General features: G+C 46.3%; 1 protein-coding gene across 1 annotated transcript in view; it reads right to left on the reverse strand.

Annotated features, from left to right (window-relative positions):
- Positions 1 to 24,598, reverse strand: part of LOC140387803 (semaphorin-3E-like) — a 401,767-nt gene that overhangs the window by 161,230 nt on the left and 215,939 nt on the right. Inside the window, exons 7-8 of the mRNA XM_072470936.1 lie at positions 13,649 to 13,791; positions 11,455 to 11,569 (exon numbers count right to left, since the gene is read on the reverse strand). Of these exons, the coding sequence (XP_072327037.1) occupies positions 11,455 to 11,569; positions 13,649 to 13,791 (258 nt within the window). The remainder of the gene's footprint in view (positions 1 to 11,454; positions 11,570 to 13,648; positions 13,792 to 24,598) is intronic.

Below are 24,598 nucleotides of genomic sequence, written 5' to 3' on the forward strand. Positions count from 1 at the left end.
CTTTACTGACTTTGGATATGAGGGAAAATCAATAAAGCTCGCCAGAAACATGGAGATAGTTTTGGGTAATTCTAACTGGTCTATCATTCGTGACCTGAAAATACTATCGCCTGTAGAATCTACAGTGTGGGTAATGGTTAAATTAATTTAAAGATATGAAAATCATAGCTTTGAAAATAAAAAGCAAATATGTTCTTCAACTATCTTCAGTCAAAAATGCCAAGTAGATGATCCACCTCGACCACGATTATGCCACAACAAATTAGCCGCAACATTCCTGACCTTTTCAAATTCCTCCACTATGTCTTATTAAAGATAAAAATCCCCCTTTAATGGACTTGACTTGTCCATTCTGTAGTTTTTGCAAAGATGACAAACTGTCTTTATTTTGGCAGGTAGCCAGAAAAATCATTTCACTGAATTAGCAGAGGCAGTATCAATCTTTCAATGGATTAAGGAGTTGATATAGGGAGCACTATGCAGGAGGATTAATGATAGACTGAGGGTCGGCCTCCAGGTAAAATTTAAGATTTCTGTGCAGGCAAATAAACTGAACATGGGGAGTGCCAAGAGAATGGATTGTTCTCCCTGCCGATAGAGTAAAATTATTAAAAAGCTATTTATGAAGAAGGGATCTTTTATTCACCTCCCCAAGAAATCCAATTGTTAAAAACAGAAAACCATTTGTTCTGACCATTCTGCATTCTATGATATAAATGTTAGTTATTGAAGTGATTACAATCTTCAATGTATCAACAGCAAATAATCCAAACTACACTTTATCTCTTTAATACTTGCAATGTTCCAGTCATGCCCAATGCAAACTGGAAAAACAACACCTCATCTTCCGATTGCCGCCCTCTGGAGTCAACGTTGAGTTCAACAACTTTAGTGTCAGAACTTGCACCCACACAGGGCCGATGGGGTGGGGAAGTTTGTAATCTCCGTGTTCCTTGCGGAATACGGGTTTCCCTGCTCAGGGGGAAGAAGAAGCTCAATTAACATTGAATATAAGGTTGGTCAGTTCGGGACTGGCCACCTCAGACCCGATTGGGTATTACCAGGAGCTGTGTACCTTAAATCTTGTAAATAAACCTTTGTTTCTTTTGGTATAACACGGTGTGAACTCCCCGTGCCTTCATAAAATTTAGACTGTGAACCTTCGATTCCATCTTAACCACCCCAACCCCCTAATGTTTATTTTTCCATTTCCTTGGCTTTCCCCAACACTACCCTCCTCCACAGGACCATCTGTCACTTTTGTTCAGTTTTGCTCCCAGTGAGCACTGACCTATGTTCTCCTATTAACACATTCTTCTTTCTTACCCTTTTCCAATGGCACCATTAACCCTGTCTTATCTTTGTCAATTTCTCCTCTGCTCTGACCGATCTCTGATCTATTTACACCTTCCGCTGCCTGGGGAAAGCGGGCAGCATAATCAAAGACCCCTCCCACCCGGCTTACTCACTCTTCCAACTTCTTCCATTGGGCAGTAAATACAAAAGTCTGAGAACACGCACGAACAGACTCAAAAACAGCTTCTTACCTGCTGTTACCAGACTCCTAAACAACCCTCTTATGGACTGATGTGATTAATACTAGACCCCTGTATGCTTCACCCGATGCCGGTGCTTATGTAGTTACATTGTGTACCTTGTGTTGCCCTATTATGTATTTTCTTTTTATTTTATTTTATTTTCATGTACAAAATGATCTGTTTGAGCTGCTCGCAGAAAAATACTTTTCACTGCACGTCGGTACATGTGACAATAAACAAACAAATACAAATATTCGGTCCCACCTCCTCCACCCCCTCTCCAACTTTATAATTCATCACATTTCTACCTCGCTTCCGCTCTGAAGCAGAGTCAGACATACTCGAAACGTTAACTCAGTTTCTCTCCACAGGTGCTGCTGGGTTTATCAGGCATTTTCTGTTTTTATTAAGGAAATACTTTAGGCCTTTTAACTCCAGCTTGGTTTCGGCCAACACAACTGATACTTTCTTTTGTGTCTATTTTGAGAGAACGTTGCCGTTGCCTCATGCCTCAATCTCACGTATCCAAGATGGATTTGCTGAGAAAAGCAGGCAATTTATTTTTCAAGCTTAGATAATAGTATTCTGAAACTGTCCATTATGGGGAGCAGCCTGAGAATATCCCAGAGTGATAAAAAAATGATTTCCCACCAATATTGCAAAACTGTCTGGTGTCCATTAACTCAGCACCTTTACAAGGCAGCAGAGCAGAGAACTTAGCAAGTGGAGATTCATGAGCTCAGAAACCCTCACCGTGCAGCCAAGGATAAGTACTGTAAGTATCAGAATTACTGTTCATAAAATCATAGAATTTACAGTGCAGAAGGAGGTCATTCGGCCCATCGAGTCTGCACCGACCCTTGGAAAGAGCACCCTACTTAAATCCACACCTCCAACCTATCCCCGTAACCCAGTAACCTCACCTAATCTTTTTTGGACACTAAGAGCAATTTATTATGGCCAATCCACCTAACCTGCCCATCTTTAGACTGTGGGAGGAGACCGGAGCACCCGGAGGAAACCCACGCAGACACGGGGAGAATGTGCAGACCCAGCACAGACAGTGACCCAAGCCGGGAGCTGTGAAGCAACAGTGCTAACCACTGTGCTACCATGCCGTCAGGTGTTGCCCTGCCAGACTGATGTCGCAAACCACACTGCGCCAAAAAATCTGAAGAGAAACTTCAGCTGTGAAGCTGGAGAAATACAAGTTTTGAAGAATAAAGGGATTAAGGGTTATGGTGTTCGGGCCGGAAAGTGGAGCTGAGTCCCCAAAAGATCAGCCATGATCTCATTGAATGGCGGAGCAGACTAGAGGGGCCAGATGGTCGACTCCTGCTCCTAGTTCTTAGTTCTTATGTTCTAAGTCGGTTTTCAGTCAAAACCTGACACTGACAGATTTTGGTAAAATTCCACCTGAGTTTGCTACAGGGGCAGGGTAAAGAGCAGGTCCCGAGTCTAACTCTGCTGGAATGGGAATCAAAGATGTACACTTGCTTTTGTAGGAGTCATACAGAGTCTCAGCTTTACAGCGTGGAATCAATTCACATGCCAACCGGCCCCTCTTTGTTTTATCATTTATCATCTGAAAAATGGAATACTATCGAAGTGTAGATTAAGAGTCAGACTTTGATGTCGAACAAACAACCTTCAAATGAGTTAAATGTCTTGTTAAACAGGCAGCTGCCTGGTGGTGGCAGTTATCTGTCAATCAGCTAAAAGGAGTTGGTTCAATTGGGGCAGATTACTGTCACAGGAAAGCTGAAGCTAAACTAGATACTGACTCATCAGAAACTCTATATAAGAGACAGGTTTTTCAAACTGTGCACAGAAAGGGGTATGTCAGGGGTGGATGAAGTGTAGGAGTTCAATGCAGAAGAGCAAAGACATTTTTAATTCAGTCTCCAGTAGTTGGTGATTTTTTTTATCTACAGCTCGGAAAGTGTAAATTTCTATATTCTGAGTATAGGAAATTGTAATAGTTTGACATAACTCTTCAGTATCTAACTTATGGGAACACGAGGAGGAGTTGATTGGTCAGCCTGTTACGTTCTAGTGAATAGTAAATTGTTAAAACGTAAGTTTAAGGTATGATAGGGTAGGCTGGGTGTGCAGAACACCTGTCCTGAGGCACAAGCGCATTCAGAGACATTTCACATTCCCGAGACGAGCACATGTGCAGGAGGTGTCATCAGCTGCAGCAACTTGAGCTCAGAGTTTGGAACTTGAGTGGCACATCTGTGATGCTGAAGAGGGCGGATTGCACGTTTAGAGCAGTGGCCACATCACAGGTTAGAAATGTGCAGGCAAAGAGGGAATGGATGACCAGCAGAGCGTCTGTAGCATTCAGTCAAATAGTACAAGAGTCCTCTGAATCAATCTTGCTCAAGAAGGGAGAGAGAAAACAAGGAACTCAGACCTGTTAGCCTGAGGTAAGTGGGAGGGAAAATGCTGGAATCTATTATAAAGGATGATTAAGGGGACGTTGTGGCACAGTGGTATTGTCACTGGACTAGTAAACCAGAGACCCAGGGCAATGCTCGAGGGTCCCGGGTTCCAATCCTGCCATGGCAGGTGGTGAATTTGAATTCAATAAAAATTTGGAATTAAAAGTCTAATGATGACCGTGAAACCATTGTCGATTGTCGTAAAATCCCAACTGGTTCACTAATATCCTTTAGGGAAGGAAATCTGCCATCCTTACCCGGTCTGGCCTACATGTGACTCCAGACCACAGCAATGTGGTTGACTCTTAATTGTTCCCCTCAAGCCTGTGACAACCGTGTCCCATGAACGAATTGAAAAAAAAAGTACTTGGCCAATCATGATCAAATTGGGCCTAGTCAGCATGGATGTTCGATTGGGAAATCATGGGTGTGATTCTCTGCCCCCGCGCTGCTTGGGAGAATCGCCTGGCGCGCCATTTTTCCCCGCGACGCCGGTCCAACACCCTCCCGCGATTCACCCAAACGGCGACAACGGCCCCGTCGAGTTCAGCGCGGCGCAGGCCGGAGAATCGCCCGGGACACCCAATATGGCGATTCTCCGCTACACCCACTATTCTCCGGCCCGGATGGGCCGAGCGGCCTGCCAAAAATGACGGCTTCCCGCTGGCGCCATCCACACCTGGTCGCTGCCGGCGGGAACAGCGCGGGAACGCTGGGGGGTGGTGGCCTGTGCGGGGGCGAGGGGGGTTCTTTCACCGGGGTAGGACTCAAAAGGGGTCTGGCCCGCGATCGGTGCCCACCGATCGGCGGGCCGGCCTCTCTGAAGGAGAACCTCCTTTCCTCCGCGCCCCGCAAGATCCATCCGACATCTTCTTACGGGGCGGCCTCGGGGAGGACGGCAACCACGCATGCGCGGGTGACGCCAGTTACGCAGCGGATGACGCGGCGCCGCTCTTATGCGGCGCCAATGCCCGGCGCGCACTGAAGATGCTGCTTTCGCGACACGCCCCCCGAGTTTCTCGCGGCCCCGATCCTAGCCCGTCTTCGGGCCCTGAATCGGTCAAGATCGGGGCCGTTTAGCGCCGTCGTGAACCTCGACTTTGTCGCGGGAGCGGAGAATCGCGCCCCGTGTTTCACAAACCTTTTGGAGTTTTTTGCAGATGTTCCTAACAAAATTGATGAAGGAAAGTTGATGGATGTCATATACTTGGATATACTTGGATTTTCAGAAAGCATTTGATTAATTAGCAAAATGAAAGCAAATAGGTTAGGGAACAATATCCTGCCAGGGATTGAGAATTGGCCAACAGGCAGAAAGCAGGAGGGGTAAATGGGTCATTCCCCCGTTGCCAGGCTATGACTGGTGGGGTACCACAAAGATCAGTACTTGAGTCCCTGATGTTTCCACTATATGTCAATGATTGGGATATGGGGGCCAAATGTAATATTTGCAAGTGTGTGGATAATACAAAGCTAAGTGGGAATGTGTGTGCTGAGAAAGGTACAATGCGACTCCAGGCTATGGGAGAGACTGAGTGAGTGGACAAGAACATAGCAACTGGAATATAATGTGGAAACATGGGAGATTATCTGTTTTGGTAGGAGTAACAGATTTGCAGAGTATTCCCTAAATGGTAAGACATTAGAAAGTGTAGATGTACAAAGGGACCTGGGTGTCCTTGTCAACAGGCCACTGAAGGCTAACATGCAGGTGCAGCAAACAATTAGGAAGGCTAATGGAATGTTAGCCTTTATTACAAGATGATTTGAGTACACAGTCGTGAAGTCTTGCTTGAATTGTATAGAAGTTTGGTGAGACCACACCTGGAGTAGTGCGTGCAGTATCTGTCCCCTTACCCCAGGAAGGATATTATTCCCAAAGAGGGAGTGCAGTGAAGCTTCACCAGCCTTGTTCCGAGGATGGTGGGACTGTCTCATGAAGAAAGATTGGGGAACCTGGGCCTGTATTCCCAGAGTTTCAAATAATGAGGTGATTTCATTGAAACCTACAAAATACTTGAAGGAACAGACAGGGTCGATGCAGGTAAGATGTTTCCCTTGGTTGGGAGTCTAGAACTGGGGACACAATTTCAAAATAAAGAGGACTTCACTAAGAACCAAGATGAGGAGAAATTTATTTACACAGAGTTGTGAATCTTTGGAATTCTCTATCTCAGAGGCTGTGGAAGTTCAGTTATTGAGTGTGCATGCATTTTACTCGAGGCATCTTGTGTGCTTAAAAGGGACTGTGTAATGTGACCATTGTAGATTAAGAAATATTTTGTAATCTATATTAATCTTAAAAGCAGTGTGTACTTTTTGAAATAAATGGAGAATAAAGGATATTGTATTATAATCCAATGTTTTACATAGAACATAGAACATAGAACAATACAGCGCAGTACAGGCCCTTCGGCCCACGATGTTGCACCGAAACAAAAGCCATCTAACCTACACTATACCATTATCATCCATATGTTTATCCAATAAACTTTTAAATGCCCTCAATGTTGGCGAGTTCACCACTGTAGCAGGTAGGGCATTCCACGGCCTCACTACTCTTTGCGTAAAGAACCTTGTTTAATAAATGATTTTTCTTGTTGTTCAATAATTAACGGTCCTGTGACTGTTCCTTCACATTTTAAAAATCAAATGTAAAAGCTCCGGTCTTTTGAGGCAGGTTCTTATTTTGGGATGTTCCTGTCCAGTTACAACTGCGATCGCAACAGTATTTATATCGCTACTTTCAGGCCGTCCTAAAGAGTTGTGTTGGAACTGAGATGATTTACCTCCAATAACCATCTTTCGTTGTGCCAGGTTTGACTCCAAACAGTGGAAAATGTTCCCCTGAGTTTTGCTAAGGCTCCTTGATGCCAGACTTGGTTAATGTTGCTTTGATGTCAAGGGCAGTCACCCTCACCTCTCCTTCTGGAGTTCAGCTCTTTTGTCCATGTTTGTAATGAGGTGCGGAGCTGAGTGACCCTGGCAGAACCTAAATTGAGCGTCCGTGAGCAGGTTATTGCTGAGTAAGTGCCGTTTGATAGCACTGTTAATGGCTCCATCACTGTATTGGTGATAGAGATTAGACTCATAGGGCAGTAATTGGCTGCGTTGGATTTGTCCTTTGTGTACAGGACACACCTGGACAATTTTCCACATTGCCGAGTAGATGCCAGTGTTGTAGCTCTACTGGAACAGCTTGGCTAAGGGTGCAGCAAGTTCTGGAGCAGAAGTCTTCAGTACTAATGCCAGGATATTGTCAGGGCCCATAGCTTTTGCAGTATCCAGTGTCTTCAACCCTTTCTTGATATCACGTGGAGTGAATCGTTTTGGCTGAAAACTAACATCTGTGATGCTGGCGACATCCGGAGGAGACAGAGATGGATCATCCACTCGGCACTTCTGGCTGAAGATTGTTGTGAATGCCTCAGTCTTGTCTTTTACTGGGCTCCCTCATCATTGCTGATGGGGATATTTGTGGAGCCTCCTCCTCCAGTGAGTTTAATTGTCCACCACCATTCACGGCTGGATGTGGCAGCTTAGATCGGATCAATTGGGTGTGGAATTGCTCCGCTCTGTTTATCACTTGCAGTTTGGCACAAAGTAGTCCTGTGTTGTAGCTTCACCAAGTTGACACCTTATTTGTGGGTAAGCTTGATGCTGCCCCTGGCATGTCCTCCTGTATTCTTCATTGTGTGAGTCATCTTCTGCCATTATGTCTTTATTCTGGTTTGGAACAGATAGCTGCCCAGAGGCTGGAAGATGCTGGTAATTGTTCAATTCAGATACTTCCATCATTTAGTATCACGCCATAACTGAGCTTTTCTGAAATGCATCATGCGATGTATCCTTCACTGACAAGGCAGCACCTATTGCACATCACTAATTTCTCTTGGAAGTTGCATGGTGCCTGATTTTCCTAAGGTGATGTATAGATGTCTTTAAGACCATAAGACCATAAGACATAGGAGCGGAAGTAAGGTCATAAGGCCCATCGAGTCCACCCCACCATTCAATCATGGCTGATTTCAACTCCATTTACCCGCTCTCTCTCCATAGCCCTTAATTCCTCGAGAAATCAAGAATTTATCAACTTCTGTCTTAAAGACACTCAACGTCCCGGCCTCCACCGCCCTCTGTGGCAATGAATTCCACAGACCCACCACTCTCTGGCTGAAGAAATTTCTCCTCATCTCTGTTCTAAAGTGACTCCCTTTTATTCTAAGGCTGTGCCCCCGGGTCCTAGTCTCCCCTGCTAATGGAAACAACTTCCCTACGTCCACCCTATCTAAGCCATTCATTATCTTGTAAGTTTCTATTAGATCTCCCCTCAACCTCCTAAACTCCAATGAATATAATCCCAGGATCCTCAGACGTTCATCGTATGTTAGGCCTACCATTCCTGGGATCATCCGTGTGAATCTCCGCTGGACCCGCTCCAGTGCCAGTATGTCCTTCCTGAGGTGTGGGGCCCAAAATTGCTCACAGTATTCTAAATGGGTCCTAACTAATGTTTTATAAAGCTTCAGAAGTACATCCCTGCTTTTATATTCCAAGCCTCTTGAGATGAATGACAACATTGCATTTGCTTTCTTAATTACGGACTCAACCTGCAAGTTTACCTTTAGAGAATCCTGGACTAGGACTCCCAAGTCCCTTTGCACTTCAGCATTATGAATTTTGTCACCGTTTAGAAAATAGTCCATGCCTCTATTCTTTTTTCCAAAGTGCAGGACCTCGCACTTGCACACGTTGAATTTCATCAGCCATTTCTTGGACCACTCTCCTAAACTGTCTAAATCTTTCTGCAGCCTCCCCACCTCCTCAATACTACCTGCCCCTCCACCTATCTTTGTATCATCAGCAAACTTAGCCAGAATGCCCCCAGTCCCGTCATCTAGATCGTTAATATATAAAGAGAACAGCTGTGGCCCCAACACTGAACCCTGCGGGACACCACTCGTCACCGGTTGGCATTCCGAAAAAGAACCTTTTATCCCAACTCTCTGCCTTCTGTCTGACAGCCAATTGTCAATTCATGTTAGTACCTTGCCTCGAATACCATGGGCCCTTATTTTACTCAGCAGTCTCCCGTGAGGCACCTTATCAAAGGCCTTTTGGAAGTCAAGATAGGTAACATCCATTGGCTCTCCTTGGTCTAACCTATTTGTTATCTCTTCAAAGAACTCTAACAGGTTTGTCAGGCACGACCTCCCCTTACTAAATCCATGCTGACTTGTCCTAATCCGACCCTGCACTTCCAAGAATTTAGAAATCTCATCCTTAACGATGGATTCTAGAATCTTGCCAACAACCGAGGTTAGGCTATTTGGCCTATAATTTTCCATCTTTTTCCTTGTTCCCTTCTTGAACAGGAGGGTTACAAAAGCAATTTTCCAATCCTCTGGGATTTTCCCTGACTCCAGTGACTTTTGAAAGGTCATAACTAACGCCTCCACTATTTCTTCAGCTATCTCCTTTAGAACTCTAGGATGTAGCCCATCTGGGCCCGGAGATTTATCAATTTTTAGACCTCTTAGTTTCTCTAGCACTTTCTCCTTTGTGATGGCTACCATATTCAACTCTGCCCCCTGACTCTCCGGAATTGTTGGGATATTGCTCATGTCTTCTACTGTGAAGACTGACGCAAAGTACTTATTTAGTTCCTCAGCTATTTCCTTGTCTCCCATCACTAGATTACCAGCGTCATTTTGGAGCGGCCCAATGTCTACTTTTGCCTCCCGTTTGTTTTTAATGTATTTAAAGAAACTTTTACTATCATTCCTAATGTTACTGGCTAGCCTACCTTCATATTTGATCCTCTCTTTCCTTATTTCTCTCTTTGTTATCCTCTGTTTTTGTAGCCTTCCCAATCTTCTGACTTCCCACTACTCTTTGCCACGTTATAGGCTTTCTCTTTTGCTTTGATGCATTCCCTAACTTCCTTTGTCAGCCATGGCTGCCGAATCCCCCCTCTGATAACCTTTCTTTTCTTTGGGATGAACCTCTGTACTGTGCCCTCAATTACTCCCAGAAACTCCTGCCATTGCTGTTCTACTGTCTTTCCCACTAGGCTCTGCTCCCAGTCGATTAAGAAGAAGAATAAAAGCAAAAAGTCATGAGATTTAAATTAAGCAGTAGGATTCTGGCGATCTGGTACATTGCCGCTAGTGTATATTACCCAGACTGAGCGAACAAGCACAAAGATGCTGCTCAAAGATCAAAATGGTAATATGGGGCGTCATTCTCCGAGCCCCCGCTGGGTCGGAGAATCGCCGGGGGCTGCCGTGAATCCCGCTCCCGCCGGTTGCCGAAGTCTCCGGTACCGGATATTCGGCGGGGGCAGGAATCGGGCCGCGACGGTTGGCGGGCACCCCCCCCGCTGGATTCTCCGGCCCGGATGGGCCGAAGTCCCGCCGATAAATTGCCTGTCCCGCCGGCGTGGATTAAACCACCTTTTGAGCGGCGGGACAAGGCGGCGCGGGCGGGCTCCGGGGTCCTGGGGGGGGCGCGGGGCGATCTGGCCCCGGGGGGTGCCCCCACCGATCCGCGGGCGGGCCTGTGCCGTGGGGGCACTCTTTCCCTTCTGCCTCTGCCACGGTCTCCACCATGGCGGAGGCGGAAGAGATTCCCTCCACTGCGCATGCGTGGGAAACTGTCAGCGGCCACTGACGCTCCCGCGCATGCGCCGCCCGGGGATGTCATTTCCGCGCCAGCTGGCGGGGCAACAAAGGCCGTTTCCGCCAGCTGGCGGGGCGGAAATTCCTCCGGCGTCGGCCTAGCCCCTCAATGTTGGGGCTTGGCCCCCAAAGATGCGGAGCATTCCGCACCTTTGGGGCGGCGCGATGCTCGTCTGATTGGCACCGTTTTGGGCGCCAGTCAGCGGACATCGCGCCGTTTCGGGAGAATTTCGCCCATGATCTTTTTCACTGGCATTAGTGCTGAAACAGAGGTTCTGTGCAAATGTCAATAGCTTTACAATCAATTTTCTGGATTTGTTAAGATTAATGGTTTATATTTTATTGTCTTCTGACTTGTTGGCCTCCACGTAACTGGCAGGTTATTTCTGGGGTCCCTGCCCCCTGATTGAAACCTGTGTCGCAGACATCAGCATCATTAGCATGCTGCTCGCGCTCCAACTGATATTTACGCCTGATTGCTGAAACTGATTACCTGGTAATTAACACATTTCTGTCTGTGTGAGCTTGCTGATTGGCTGCTATGTTTCCGACTTTACAGCAGTAATGCCATTTGAAAAGTACTTCATTGGCTGAGCACATTGGAGCATTCTGAGGTCATGAAAAACACAAATCTTCGTTCTATTGTATTACTAAATCCATTATTAAAAGACATATTTTGTCACTCATCACGGACACTCTGCTCCGTCTGATTTCATAAGAAGGCCGCTGTATTTTTATAATATTACATGAATTTCATTTGTGTTGCCGGCAATCATAAGTAACAGTTACCCATTTCATCAAAATGTGTGTCAATCCCATTGGGTCCCATCACTGAGCACAGCAGTCTGGTTTTGACAAAAGTGCTCCATTTATTCACCAACACTCGTTGTCCGCCAATGTCATTCTGAGGAGAAACACACCAGTAGATTAACACATCAATATCCTTGTCAAGGAATCAACAACATGATTCATTTTTATCCTTCCAATTAAGCTCATTATTCTTTTGAAGCAAAAGTGGATTAATAAATGGTGCAGTTACATTGATAAAGGAGCGATCTGTTCCGAATTAAAGCTAATTAATTCAGCAAGAAACATGTTATCATCACAATTAGTTGTACAGAGCCCAGTTGTGAATAAACTATCCAGTTAGTGGTGATTGGTTTATTCTGGTGTCAATATAAGATCTTTGCTGCAAATACTTTCACCGGAGATGTACTTTAAGCTAATTCCAGTTTTCTGGAAGGAATGACGTTAGCGGGGAAGAATATTTTGATTCCTGATGTAATTCTGAAAGAAATCCTTTATTAGTTTTGTAACTCTGGCTGAGGAAATGATTTTCTCTGATCTCAGTTTTTGGAGAGGTGCTGATGGGAAGATATTTTGAGAGCTGTAGAAGGAAATGTGTTTTGGCCCAATTGCTGCAGGAAACATGTCTTGAGGTGCCAGTGGGGAGTTTTGCAATTATGGCATTTTAATATAATGAAAGGGTAGATGGTAAGCTAATAAAACTTTCAGACATTACCATAGCTAAAAATAAACCAAAAAATAGTGTTCAGATTATTGAGAAAGGAGATTTCGATATTTCCTCAACTTTCAAATGTGGTTTTGTATTAATTGCAAATTTCAGTGCCCCTTGAAAGCAGAAAAGAAAACGAGAGGGAAAGTGATGTTTCTGTTGCCTCTGGTAACTCACTCAAGCACATGGACAATTCCTGCCAGAATATCCCATTGCTCTCTCACTATGTATTTAGTGACTTACATTGATTCTCAGTCTATGGCCGGCCACGCTCTATCTCTGTAATCTTCTCCAGCCGCTCAGCTGGAGATATCTGCACTCCTCCAGTCCTGACCTCCTGTACTTTCCCCAATCTTAATTGCCCCATCATTGGTTGCCATGGATTTAATCTCCTCCCTAAGCCTCGCTGTACCTCTACCCCACTTTCCTCATTTAAGACACTTCTTAAACCAAGTTGGCCAAGTTTCTGGTCTGATCTAATATTTTTGTGGCTCAGTCATATTTTGGTTTATAATGTCCCTGGGGAGCCCCTTGGAATATTTAATATTGTTAAAGGTGTTGAACAAATAAACTGTGCTCCAGGGGCCACAGGTACCTAAGACGGTCAGTCAACTATTCGGTAATTTGAGATTGTTGTTGCTTAAAAATAAATAGTTTAGACACATATGCCTTTATTGGATATGTACAGTATGCGGCCTGTGACAGCTCAATGGTTTATCGATCCCAGTGGATAAACAGACCATTGGCCCAGTGTTAACCTCAGCAGCTTGTCAAAACATTCTGCTCGCATCAGTGTTCGAGAACTCCTCCGTCGGCCCTCCATTGCTCCCTCCCTCCCTCCCTCCGTCCACCCTCTCTCCCTCCATCCGCCCTCCCTCCATCCACCATCCCTCCCTCCGAAATCCACTTTCTCTCCTATCTGAAGAAGGGGACTGTTTGAGCACTGCCACCTCCCAGCCCCTGAGCACTTTTTAATACGCCCTTTTTCTGGGGGCTGGTATCTTGCCTGGTATTCAAACCCTTCTGGCCAGTGGACACAGGAAAGATACTCAAACTGTGCGGGCAGTTATCCCCTACCCTGTTCGTCACTCTGCTTGAGGTCAGCTTTTTAGCTTGCTTCATGCTGAGGGTCATTTCCTGGTCCTATCTAAATATTTACATGGATAAGAGGGTACACAATCTTACCAATTTCAGAATATCTGCATGTAATCCTGAACCAGGTGATGCCAGTTTAGAATAGTTGTCTTTCCAGGGATAATCAATGCTGTTGAGCTAAAGAGTTCTGCAATGTGCAGAAAATACCAGTTTGTTAAGACCCCAATTTCTTGTTTTTATTGGAGGCACCAATGGTGGATCAATCTCCCCTTTCACAAAAATACAACGGAGTGGAACTAAATCCAGGTGACGGTCTCACCCACTGGCTGTAGATCGAGCAAGAGTCCATGGGAATTATATCATTTCACTTACGGCACACAGTCTTCCCACCCTGGAGTAGATGGCAATGCTTCCTCCCTCTGTCTCCAGAGCCTTCTCAGTGAAGAAAAAGTAAACTTTGTCGTCATCTCTGTCATCATTCTCTGCAACCAGGTGAGCTGCCACAAACTTGGGTTCTATGAGAACATGTAATTATTCAAATTAGAAATATTTTAAACATACTGGAGGTTGGTCTTCCAGAATGATCTGGCTGGGCAACCATGTGCAGGATTTTTTATCATTCGGTTCCAATGAGATTCTATTGTGCTTCGAAAGAGTTATGGCATGAAGAGTAAATGAACCAATAGTGGTTGCTTAGCAACTGGGGTAGAGAAGCAGTTTAGTTTTAGTTTAGCTCATTTTCATTGCAGTTGGAGATGGGTAATGAGAGAGAAGGCAGCTCTATTGGGAACAGTTGGTTTTAGAACGCTAAAGAGGGAACATCTCCCTCAGCCTTGCGAGAAGAAAAGCCATACTATGGAGTAAGCGTTAAGAAGAAATATTCCAGAAACCAGGGGCGAAATTCTCCCGAAACGGCGCGATGTCCGCCGACTGGCGCCCAAAACGGCGCCAATCAGACGGGCATCGCGCCACCCCAAAGGTGCAGAATGCTCCGCGTCTTTGGGGGCCGAGCCCCAACATTGAGGAGCTAGGCCGGCGCCGGAGGAATTTCCGCCCCGCCAGCTGGCGGAAACGGCCTTTGTTGCCCCGCCAGCTGGCGCGGAAATGACATCCCCGGGCGGCGCATGCGCGGGAGCGTCAGCGGCCGCTGTCAGTTTCCCCGCGCATGCGCAGTGGAGGGAGTCTCTTCCGTCTCCGCCATGGTGGAGACCGTGGCGGAGGCGGAAGGGAAAGAGTGCCCCCACGGCACAGGCCCGCCCGCGGATCGGTGGGCCCCGATCGCGGGCCAGGCCACCATGGGGGCACGCCCCGGGGCCAGATCGCCCCGCGCCCCCCCCCAGGACCCCGGAGCCCGCCCATGCCGCCTTGTCCCGCCGTTCAAAAGGTGGTTTAATCCACGCTGGCGGGACAGGCAATTTATCGGCGGGACTTCGGCCCATCCGGGCCGGAGAATCGAGCGGGGGGGCCCGCCAACCGGCGCGGCCCGATTCCCGCCCCCGCCGAATATCCGCTGCCGGAGACTTCGGCAACCGGCGGGGGCGGGATTCACGGCAGCCCCCGGCGATTCTCCAACCCGGCAGGGGGTCGGAGAATGACGCCCCAGAAGTCCAGCAATTTAAGGAATCTAGAGAAATGGAAAGTTTTCAAGAAGTCTGAAGCTAAATAAACAAAGGAAACTGGGAACCGGAGCAGATTGCTATTCAGTAAACCAGAGTTGAAAAGGCGTTGGGTCGTGCGGCCATGAGGATATTTGCAGAAGAGATCAGGAGCGGGATTCTCCGACCCCGCGCCGGGTCAGAGAATTGTCAGCGGGCCGCGCGAACCGCGCCATGCCGCCCCGACACCGGGACGCGATTCTCCGCAGAGCAATCGGCGCCATTGCGGCCGGCGTGGTCGGCGCCGGCCGGGGGCCACACTACACGCCCCCCCCCCCCCGTGATTCTCCGGCCCGAATGGGATGAGCGGCCGTTTAAAAAAAAACAAGGTCCGCCGGCGCCGTTCTCACCTGCTGTGAGCCAGCGGGACCTCGGCGTTGACGGGTCGGGTGTGGCCTGTTTGGGGGGAGAGGGGTTCGACCCCGGGGGGGGGGCCTCCGATGTGGTCTGGCCCGTGATCAGGACCCACTGATCGGCGGGCTGGCCTCTCTGTCTCCCGGCCTCTTTTACCCCGCGCCGGCGCCTGTATCCCTGCGCCATGTTGGGTCGGGGCCGGCGTGGACAAGGGAGGCACCGCGCATGCGCGGAAATCGCGCCGGTGGGACTGCACATGCGTGGGTGCGCGCCGGTGGGACTGCACATGCGTGGGTGCGCGCCGGAGCCACTGCGCATGCACGCAGCCCCCGCCGCCCATTCCACAGCCGGATCAGCAGCTGAAACGGCGTGAAAATTAATTTCCTGTAGGGGCCAGAATTGCTGATCCTGAGGCCGTGTTGACGCTGTCGGGAAATCTGAGTGCGTTTCCGATGGTGTCAACACAGCCTCAGGATCAGAGAATCCCGCCCCATGTTTGTGAGAAATGAGTACAGCTTGAGAGAAAATATTTGAAATAATTGTGGAAATCGGTGGCTGGGTCTTGGAGTTTGTGTAAAAGCCTTTAAGATGAAGGAAACCTGAAGAGAGAGCTGTAAAACCTGACAGTGAAACCTTGATAGAAGCAGAGAAGGAAAAGCATAATTTAAAAGAAGATTTGAAAGTGTGACTTTTGAAAGCAGAATTTGAAATCACTGGTGTGGGAGCTGGAGTTCAGTGAGGCAGGGTGGACCACGGTTCCAGAATCACTGGGAGGATTTTAAGGAGACATCCACAGACATTCACGTGGGTTCAGAGAGGAGTGTGTCTGACCACAACCAGCTTTGCTTAAAAGGGACTTTGTATGTTAATGAGACCATTGTAGCTGGAAGATGTACTTTGTAAAGTGTTAACCCTAAAACCCATGTGTAATTATGAAGCTAAAGAGGGTGTCATAATATACATCTATGTATATAATGGAGTGCAGACAGGCAGTGATTGACACACAGGATGACCAGTAAGCACACAGAACAGAGCAGCCAATCACCAGACAGGACACGACCACTATAAAGCCAGAGGACACCAGTTTTCCCATTCTCTCGGGTCGCAGCCTCTGAGACAGTCAGAGTTAGTGAGCTGGCCAGTGCAAACACCATGTGGTAGCTAGTAAGTTTGGTTAGGCTAGTATCAGGTCTCCAGTCAAGTCAGCATAGTGTCTACCCACAGTTGAACATGTATAATAGTTTAGATGTTAAATAAAATCGTGTTGCATCTTATCAAGTGTTGGAGGTCTGTCACTCGCTACACTGCCTCAGGTGCAGTTCACCTCGACCCAGCCTACCCAACACATCTGAGAGGGGGGGGGGGGGGGAGTAAAAGGAGTATTTTGTATCTTTTAAAAAAAAATTCTGAGGACCCAATTCTTTTTTTCCAATTAAGGGGCAATTTAGCGTGGCCAATCCACTTACCCTGCACATCTTTGGCTTGTGGGGGCAAAACGCACACAAACATGGGGAGAACTACACACGGACAGTGACCCAGAGCCGGGATTGAACCCGGGTCCTCGACGCCGTGAGGCAGCAGTGCTAACCACTGCGCCACCATGCCACCCGAGTATTTTGTATAATAATTCAGTTTTTCCATGTTTAATAAAATTGTCCTTTTTGTTAATACTATTCAGTGGTCCTGTGTCTGTCTATATTTTATATTAAAAAAAGGTAAAATTTGTGGTTCCGTTCTGGAATCTTCTTGTTCAGGAGTATTGTGAAAAACTGTCCCAGAGACCACAGGCTAAATTTTAAACGGAGTGTTGGAATCCTGACCTCTGGATTATATGAGGTCCAGTACGTGCCCATATTATCAGGACACCTGTCAGTGCAAACTTCCAGGGGGCCTGTTACCTGGATTGGTGCTTGCTGTCCTCTTAAGGGCAGCGAGTGAGTTTCAGAGGCCGGAAATCCACAGCACAGGTTGGCTGGGGGTCCCATTGAGGGAACTGGACGTTACTGAGACAAATGTGATCACAGGTGGTCAGCATGGAGAATTTGGACAGGGTGTAAATTTGAGAATGAGGAATTCATTGCTTGCAGACCCAGGAGTGCAGAGCAGTAGGTCCTCAATAGGATTACTTTTGGCAGCAGCTTTGACCGTTTCTTCTGACAACTCCTTCATTGGGACGTGGAGTCTCGCGCTCTGTTAATGCCCTGATCTTCTGCTCTGAGACCACCTCAGAAACTGCAGGGCACTGCTTTGATTGGTGGAGGGTGGTGTTGCCTGCTCCAACATCAGGAAACAGCCCTCCTATTTGGAAAAGAGCCCCGAGATGGGGCTTTAATTACTCCAATTGTTTGCCCACCTCGGGATTGGGCTGTTGATTGCTTTCAGCACAGTCCTGGGAAATTCTTTCAGAGGCAGAAAGATAACAGTCATCCTTACACCTGTGGACCAGGTTCTGTTACACACAAACCATGTTCCTCCACTTACCCTCCCCTTGAACTGTACCCCCCCCCCCCCCCCCCCTTACTGTGTCAATATGATACTGGGAGCATTTACATCAAGGTCTTTGATCTTGCAATGTGCAGAAGAGATTAACTAAAGTGGGAGCATAGCCAGGATCATGGAAATATTAGTTGAGAGCGGAGCTTGCATTGGCTGTAATTATTGGCTGTAATTATTGGCTAGAATTATTGGCTATAATTATTGGCTAGAATTTTGGCTAGAATTATTTTGAGTAATTCACTACGTTTTGAGTAAATATTCCAAATATCCTAAGTTTTTTTTAGGAAAGCAAGAGATGTCCTGTGATAGGTTTAAAAATGAAACCCTCACAGTTGGCGGTGTAAATTTATGCGAGGTTGTTGAAATTGGTTTTGGTGACTGATATTGATTTGTATGAGGTTTGGGAAAGTGGTGGACGATGGTATTGCTCCTGGGTGGAGGAATTGCAGGTGGATCAAGGGGGTACCAGACAATAGGGGGCAGAGTGGACTGGAGCATTTAGTCTCCCTCTGAGCTGACTGCCTGTTTCTTAAATACAATAAACTTCAAAGGAACACGGACAGAAAATAAATCAACCAAATGAAAAGGAAGATCCTTGGATTACATTAATGGATTATAAACAATCTTGCTGATGGAACATTAATTTTAAAAGAAAAATGGCCCATGTGCGGGAAGTGAATTTATTCCAAGCTGGACAAGTGGTCTGCTTCAAGGATATGAATGGACTGTTCTTTATGATCAAAGACTTCTGGCCAGTCAATCAATATTCTTCTGTTGTGGAGTTATTTCTGATTAATAATTCTGCTTTCATGTGGAACTCACTGGGGATTGCGAAGATTACTTGCACAGAGACACGCTAACAATGGTTAAATATGACCAAATTCAGATCGTTATTAATGTTATCATTTTGGATGATATCCAGATCTAAGGTTTTGCAATAATCGTTCATATTGCTTTGTAAATGTAACCTCTCATGTTAGAGGATAATAATGTTTAGTATTAATTTTGTGGTAATGTGTTACAAATGCACTCACCTTAATATTTGTTCATGTATTTTAGTGGCTACCTGCACTGGTTCTGAAGTGTTTGGAGGTAACAGGAATCTTGAGGTTGCTAATTGCTGGCATTAAGTATTTATTTAGCAGCCTGTGTATCAATGCTGCAGTACATTTGAACATTTCTAATCGCATATTCATTTTTATTTGTAACCCTTAAAAATGTTAATACCATCCTTAAAGGTAATAGCATCTGAGTGAACTTCTTGACGACGTGAAATTGAGACATTAGGTCACACGGTCCTGGGTTGACCAGAACATATCTGGGAGCTGACTTCTAAGTTTTTTTTTAAACATGGTATAAAGTAACTATTGCTCCTGGAATTTCTTGATATTTTATTGTGTTAAGATTTAATCCCCCCCCCCCCGCTCCCTTTGCGCAGATTGATGGCGAGGCTTCTGGGTGTGTTTCCATAGAATCCCTGCAGTGCAGAAGGAGGCCATTTAGCCCATCGAGATTGCACCGACCCTCTGAAAGAGCCCCTCCCCCATGCCCGCTTCTCTGCCCTATTCCCATAACCCCATCTAATCTGCACATCTTTGGACTTTGGGAGGAAACCAGAGAACCCAGAGGAAACCCGCGCAGACATAGGGAGGAAGTGGAAACTCCACAGAGACAGTGACCCAAGGCCAGAATTGAACCCGGATCCCTGGCGCTGAGACAGCAGTGAACAAAGAACAAAGAAAAGTACAGCACAGGAACAGGCCCTTCGACCCTCCAAGCCTGCCATGCTACCCGTCTAAACAAAAATCTTCTACACTTCCGGGGTCCTTATCCCTCTATTCCCATCCTATTCATGTATTTGTCAAGATGCCCCTTAAATGTCACTATCGTCCCTGCTTCCACCACCTCCTCCGGCAACGAGTTCCAGGCACCCACGACCCTCTGTGTACAAAACTTGCCTCGTACATCTACTCTAAACCTTGCCCCTCGCACCTTAAACCTATGCCCCCTAGTAATTGATCCCTCTACCCTGGGAAAAAGTCTCTGACTATCCACTATGTCTATGCCCCTCATAATTTTGTAGACCTCTATCAGGTCACCCCTCAACCTCCTTCGTTCCAGTGAGAACAAACCAAGTTTATTCAACTGCTCCTCATAGCTACTGTCCTCCATACCAGGCAACATCCTGGTACATCTCTTCTGCACCCTCTCTAAAGCCCCCACATCCTTCTGGTAGTGTGGCGACCAGAATTGAACACTATACTCCAAGTGTGGCCTAACTAAGGTTCTATACAGCTGCAACATGACTTGTCAATTTTTATACTCAATGCCCCGGCCAAAGAAGGCAAGCATGCCGTATGCCTTCTTGACTACCTTCTCCACCTGTGTTGCACCTTTCCGTGATGTTGGACCTGTACACCTAGATCTCTCTGACTGTCAATACTCTTGAGGGTTTTACCATTCACTGCTAACAAAATAACTAACTTCTTCTCCTGTGGCAGAGTAAGAAGGGAAGGGGGAACTCATGAAAATTGTAATCATCAGAGAAGTGGAACTGAGTGAATTGTTGGAGCTGAAGAGGTTCTAATCAGAGAGGTGATACATTGGTTTTAATTTTCCAGAATTCCCTACATTCAAGAATGTCCTATTAGATTGGAAGATAGCAAATGTAACTTCATTGTTCAAAGAGTGAAGGGGACAAAGTAGAAGACCACAGACCAGATAACCTAACACCGAGCATAGGCAAAATTTTAGAAGCTATTATTAAATAACTACAGGACACAAGACAGAGTCAACATGGTTTTGTGAAAAGGAAATTATGTTTCACCAACTTATTGTAGTTTTTTGAGGAAGTAGCATGGATAAAGGGAACTGGTGGATGTACAGTATTTAGATTTCCAGAAGACATTTTATAAGGTGCCACATCAAAGATTATTGCAGAAAATAAAAGCTCATAGACTAGGGGGTAATACATCAGCTTCGATAGAAGATTGGCCGGCTAACAAGAAGTAGGCACAAATGGGCATTTTTCTGGTTGCCCAGATGTAACAATCGGTGTGTCACAGGGATCAGTGCTGGAACCTCAACTGTTTATATAAAGACTTGGATGAAGGGTTTGAAAGGTGATTGCCAAATTTCCTGATGACGCAAAGATAGGCAGAAAGTAAATTGCAAAGAGGACACAAGGAGGGTCAAAAAATATTGATAGGTTAAGTGAGTGAGTAAAGATCAGCCAAGTGGAGTATAATGTGGTAAAATGCAAAATTGTCCATTTTGGAAGCAAGAGTAAAAGCAATCCTATATAAATGGTGAGAGATTACAGAGCTCTTGAGGTATGTGTGTGTGTGTGTGTGTGAGGGGGAGGGGGGGGGGAATCTCGGTGTCTTCATGCATGAAAGTACGGGCAGCACGGTAGCATTGTGGATAGCACAATTGCTTCACAGCTCCAGGGTCCCAGGTTCGATTCCGGCTTAGGTCTCTGTCTGTGTGGAGTCTGCACATCCTCCCCGTGTGTGCGTGGGTTTCCTCCGGGTGCTCCGGTTTCCTCCCACAGTCCAAAGATGTGCAGGTTAGGTGGATTGGCCATGATAAATTGCCCTTAGTGTCCAAAATTGCCCTTAGTGTTGGGTGGGGTTACTGGGTAGGGTTACTGGGTCATGGGGATAGGGTGGAGGTGTTGACCTTGGGTAGGGTGCTCTTTCCAAGAGCCGGTGCAGACTTGATGGGCCGAATGGCCTCCTTCTGCACTGTAAATTCTATGAAATTCTATGATGAATCACAAATGGCCAGTATGCAGGAAGAGCAAGTAATTAGGAAAGTTAATTGAATGTTCTAATTTATTACAAGGGGGATTGAATGCGAAAGTAGGGAGGTTCAGCTTCAGTTGCACAGGGCATTGAGTGAGACCGCTTTTGGAATATCATTTTGGAGTAAACATTGGACAGACTAGGCTTGTATTCACTGGAGTTTAGAAGAGTAAGAGGTGACTTGATTGAAATATATAAGATCCTGAGGGGTATCGACAGTGTGGATGTTTCCTCTTGTGGGAGAATCTAGAACTAAGGGGGTCACTGTTTATAAATAACAGATCGCCCATTTAAAATGGAGGTGAGGTGAAATATTTTCAGAGTAACGTGAGTCAGTGGAGGAGCATTTTAGTGATAACGACCACAACACGGTATGGTTCAAGTTTGGTATGGACAAGGAAAAGATGACCTGTAAAAAATGGTTTGAGAGATTTTACGAAAGTAAGGCACGATCTGGCCAAAGTTGACTGTGAACAGCCTCTGTGGGAAAATCTACAGTGGAGAGCAAAAAGGAAATGGGGAGAGCACAGGCCCATATTCCCTTCCAGGGGAAATGTAGGAGCAATAAGTTCAGGGAACCCTGGATATCTAGGAAAATACCGGACTGGATAAGGGGGATGGGAAAGGCTTTTAGCAAGTCCATAGGGAGAAATTCAACTGTAGCCCTCGAGAAATTTAGGAAGTGCAAGAGGGAACTGAAGGAAGTAATTAGAAGAGTAAAAAGGGGGCATGAAAAAGGACTTGGGAATAAGATCAGGCAGAATCCTAAGACATTCTATAAATACGTTAAGGGGAAGAGGTTAACCAGGGAAAGAGTGGGGCCCATTAGGGACCAAGGGGGCAATCTGTGAAGTCGCAGGCTATTGCTCGGGTGTTAAATGAATATTTCTCATTGGTCTTCACAGGGATGAAGGAGGGCACAGATACAGAATTCTGGATATGTGACTGCGGACCTCGAGTAGTTTGACATAGGAAGTGAGGAGGTATTAGAGACTTTGACAGACTTAAGAACAGACACATCCCAGGCCTGGATGAATTACATCCCAGGCTGCTGTGGGAGGCGAGGGAGGAGATTGCAGGGGCTCTGACGCAAGTTTTTAATTTCTCTCTGGCCATGGGGCCACTGGAGAACAGCTAATGTTGTTCCACTTTTCAAGGTAGGTGGTAGAGATAAACCAGGGAGTTACAGACCGGTGAGTTTCACATCAATGGTCGGGAAACTATTGGAAAAAATGCTCAAGAGAATTAATTTCCACTTGGAAAGGCCTGGGTTGATCAGGGATAGTCAGCATGGCTTTGTCAGAGGAAGATCATGCCGAACAAATCTGATAGAATGTTTGGATAAAGTGAGTGAGTGTGGATGAAGGAAGTGCAGTTGATGTTGTTTATATGGATTTTAGCAAAGCCTTTGACTAGGCCCCACATGGGAGACTGATTGAGACGGTTGAAGCGCCTGGAATGCAAGGAAACTTGTCGAGTTGGGTCCAAAACCTGGCTCAGTAAGAGTACACAGAGGGGTGGTGGGAGAGGCTGTTTGGGTAACTGGAGGCTGGTGTCCAGCGGTGTGCTACAGGGATCAGTGATAGGTCCATTATTGTTATATAGAAATTATATAGATGAGAATGTAGGGGGAATGATAAGTAAGTTTGCAGACAACACCCAAGATTGGTAGAACAACGAACAAAGGTCAAAGAAGATTACAGCACAGGAACAGGCCCTTCGGCCCTCCCAGCCTGCGCCGATCCAGATCCTTTATCTAAGCCTGTCGCCTATTTTCCAAGGATCTACTTCCCTCTGTTCCCCGCCCGTTCATATATCTGTCTAGATGCATCTTGAATGATGCTATCGTGCCCGCCTCTACCACCTCCGCTGGCAAAGCATTCCAGGCACCCACCACCCTCTGCGTAAAAAACTTTCCACGTACATCTCCCTTAAACTTTCCCCCTCTCACCTTGAAATCGTGACCCCTTGTAATTGACACCCCCACTCTTGGAAAAAGCTTGTTGCTATCCACCCTGTCCATACCTCTCATAATTTTGTAGACCTCAATCAGGTCCCCCCGCAACCTCCGTCTTTCCAACGAAAACAATCCTAACCTACTCAACCTTTCTTCATAGCTAGCACCCTCCATACCAGGCAACATCCTGGTGAACCTCCTCTGCACCCTCTCTAAAGCATCCACATCCTTCTGGTAATGTGGCGACCAGAACTGCACGCAGTATTCCAAATGTGGCCTAACCAAAGTCCTATACAACTGTAACATGACCTGCCGACTCTTGTACTCAATACCCCGTCCGATGAAGGCAAGCATGATGTATGCCTTCTTGACGACTCTATCGACCTGCGTTGCCACCTTCAGGGTACAATGGACCTGAACTCCCAGATCTCTCTGTACATCAATTTTCCCCAGGACTCTTCCATTGACTGTATAGTCCGCTCTTGAATTGGATCTTCCAAAATGCATCACCTCGCATTTGCCTGGATTGAACTCCATCTGCCATTTCTCTGCCCAACTCTCCAATCTATCTATATTTGACAGTCCCCCTTTCTATCTTCAACTCCAGCAATCTTAGTATCATCTGCAAACTTGCTAATCAGACCACTTATACCTTCGTCCAGATCATTTATGTATATCACAAACAACAGTGGTCCGAGCACGGATCCCTGTGGAACACCACTAGTCACCTTTCTCCATTTTGAGACACTCGCTTCCACCACTACTCTCTGTCTCCTGTTGCCCAGCCAGTTCTTTATCCATCTAGCTAGTACACCCTGAACCCCATACGACTTCACTTTTTCCATCAACCTGCCATGGGAAACTTTATCAAACACCTTACTGAAGTCCATGTATATGACATCTACAGCCCTTCCCTCATCAATTAACTTTGTCACTTCCTCAAAGAATTCTATTAGGTTTGTAAGACATGACCTTCCCTGCACGAAACCATGCTGCCTATCACTGTTAAGTCTACTTCTTCCAAATGTGAATAGATCCTATCCCTCAGTATCTT

The sequence above is a fragment of the Scyliorhinus torazame genome, chromosome 13 (assembly GCF_047496885.1).
Source record: "Scyliorhinus torazame isolate Kashiwa2021f chromosome 13, sScyTor2.1, whole genome shotgun sequence".
Classification (NCBI taxonomy): Eukaryota; Metazoa; Chordata; class Chondrichthyes; order Carcharhiniformes; family Scyliorhinidae; genus Scyliorhinus; species Scyliorhinus torazame.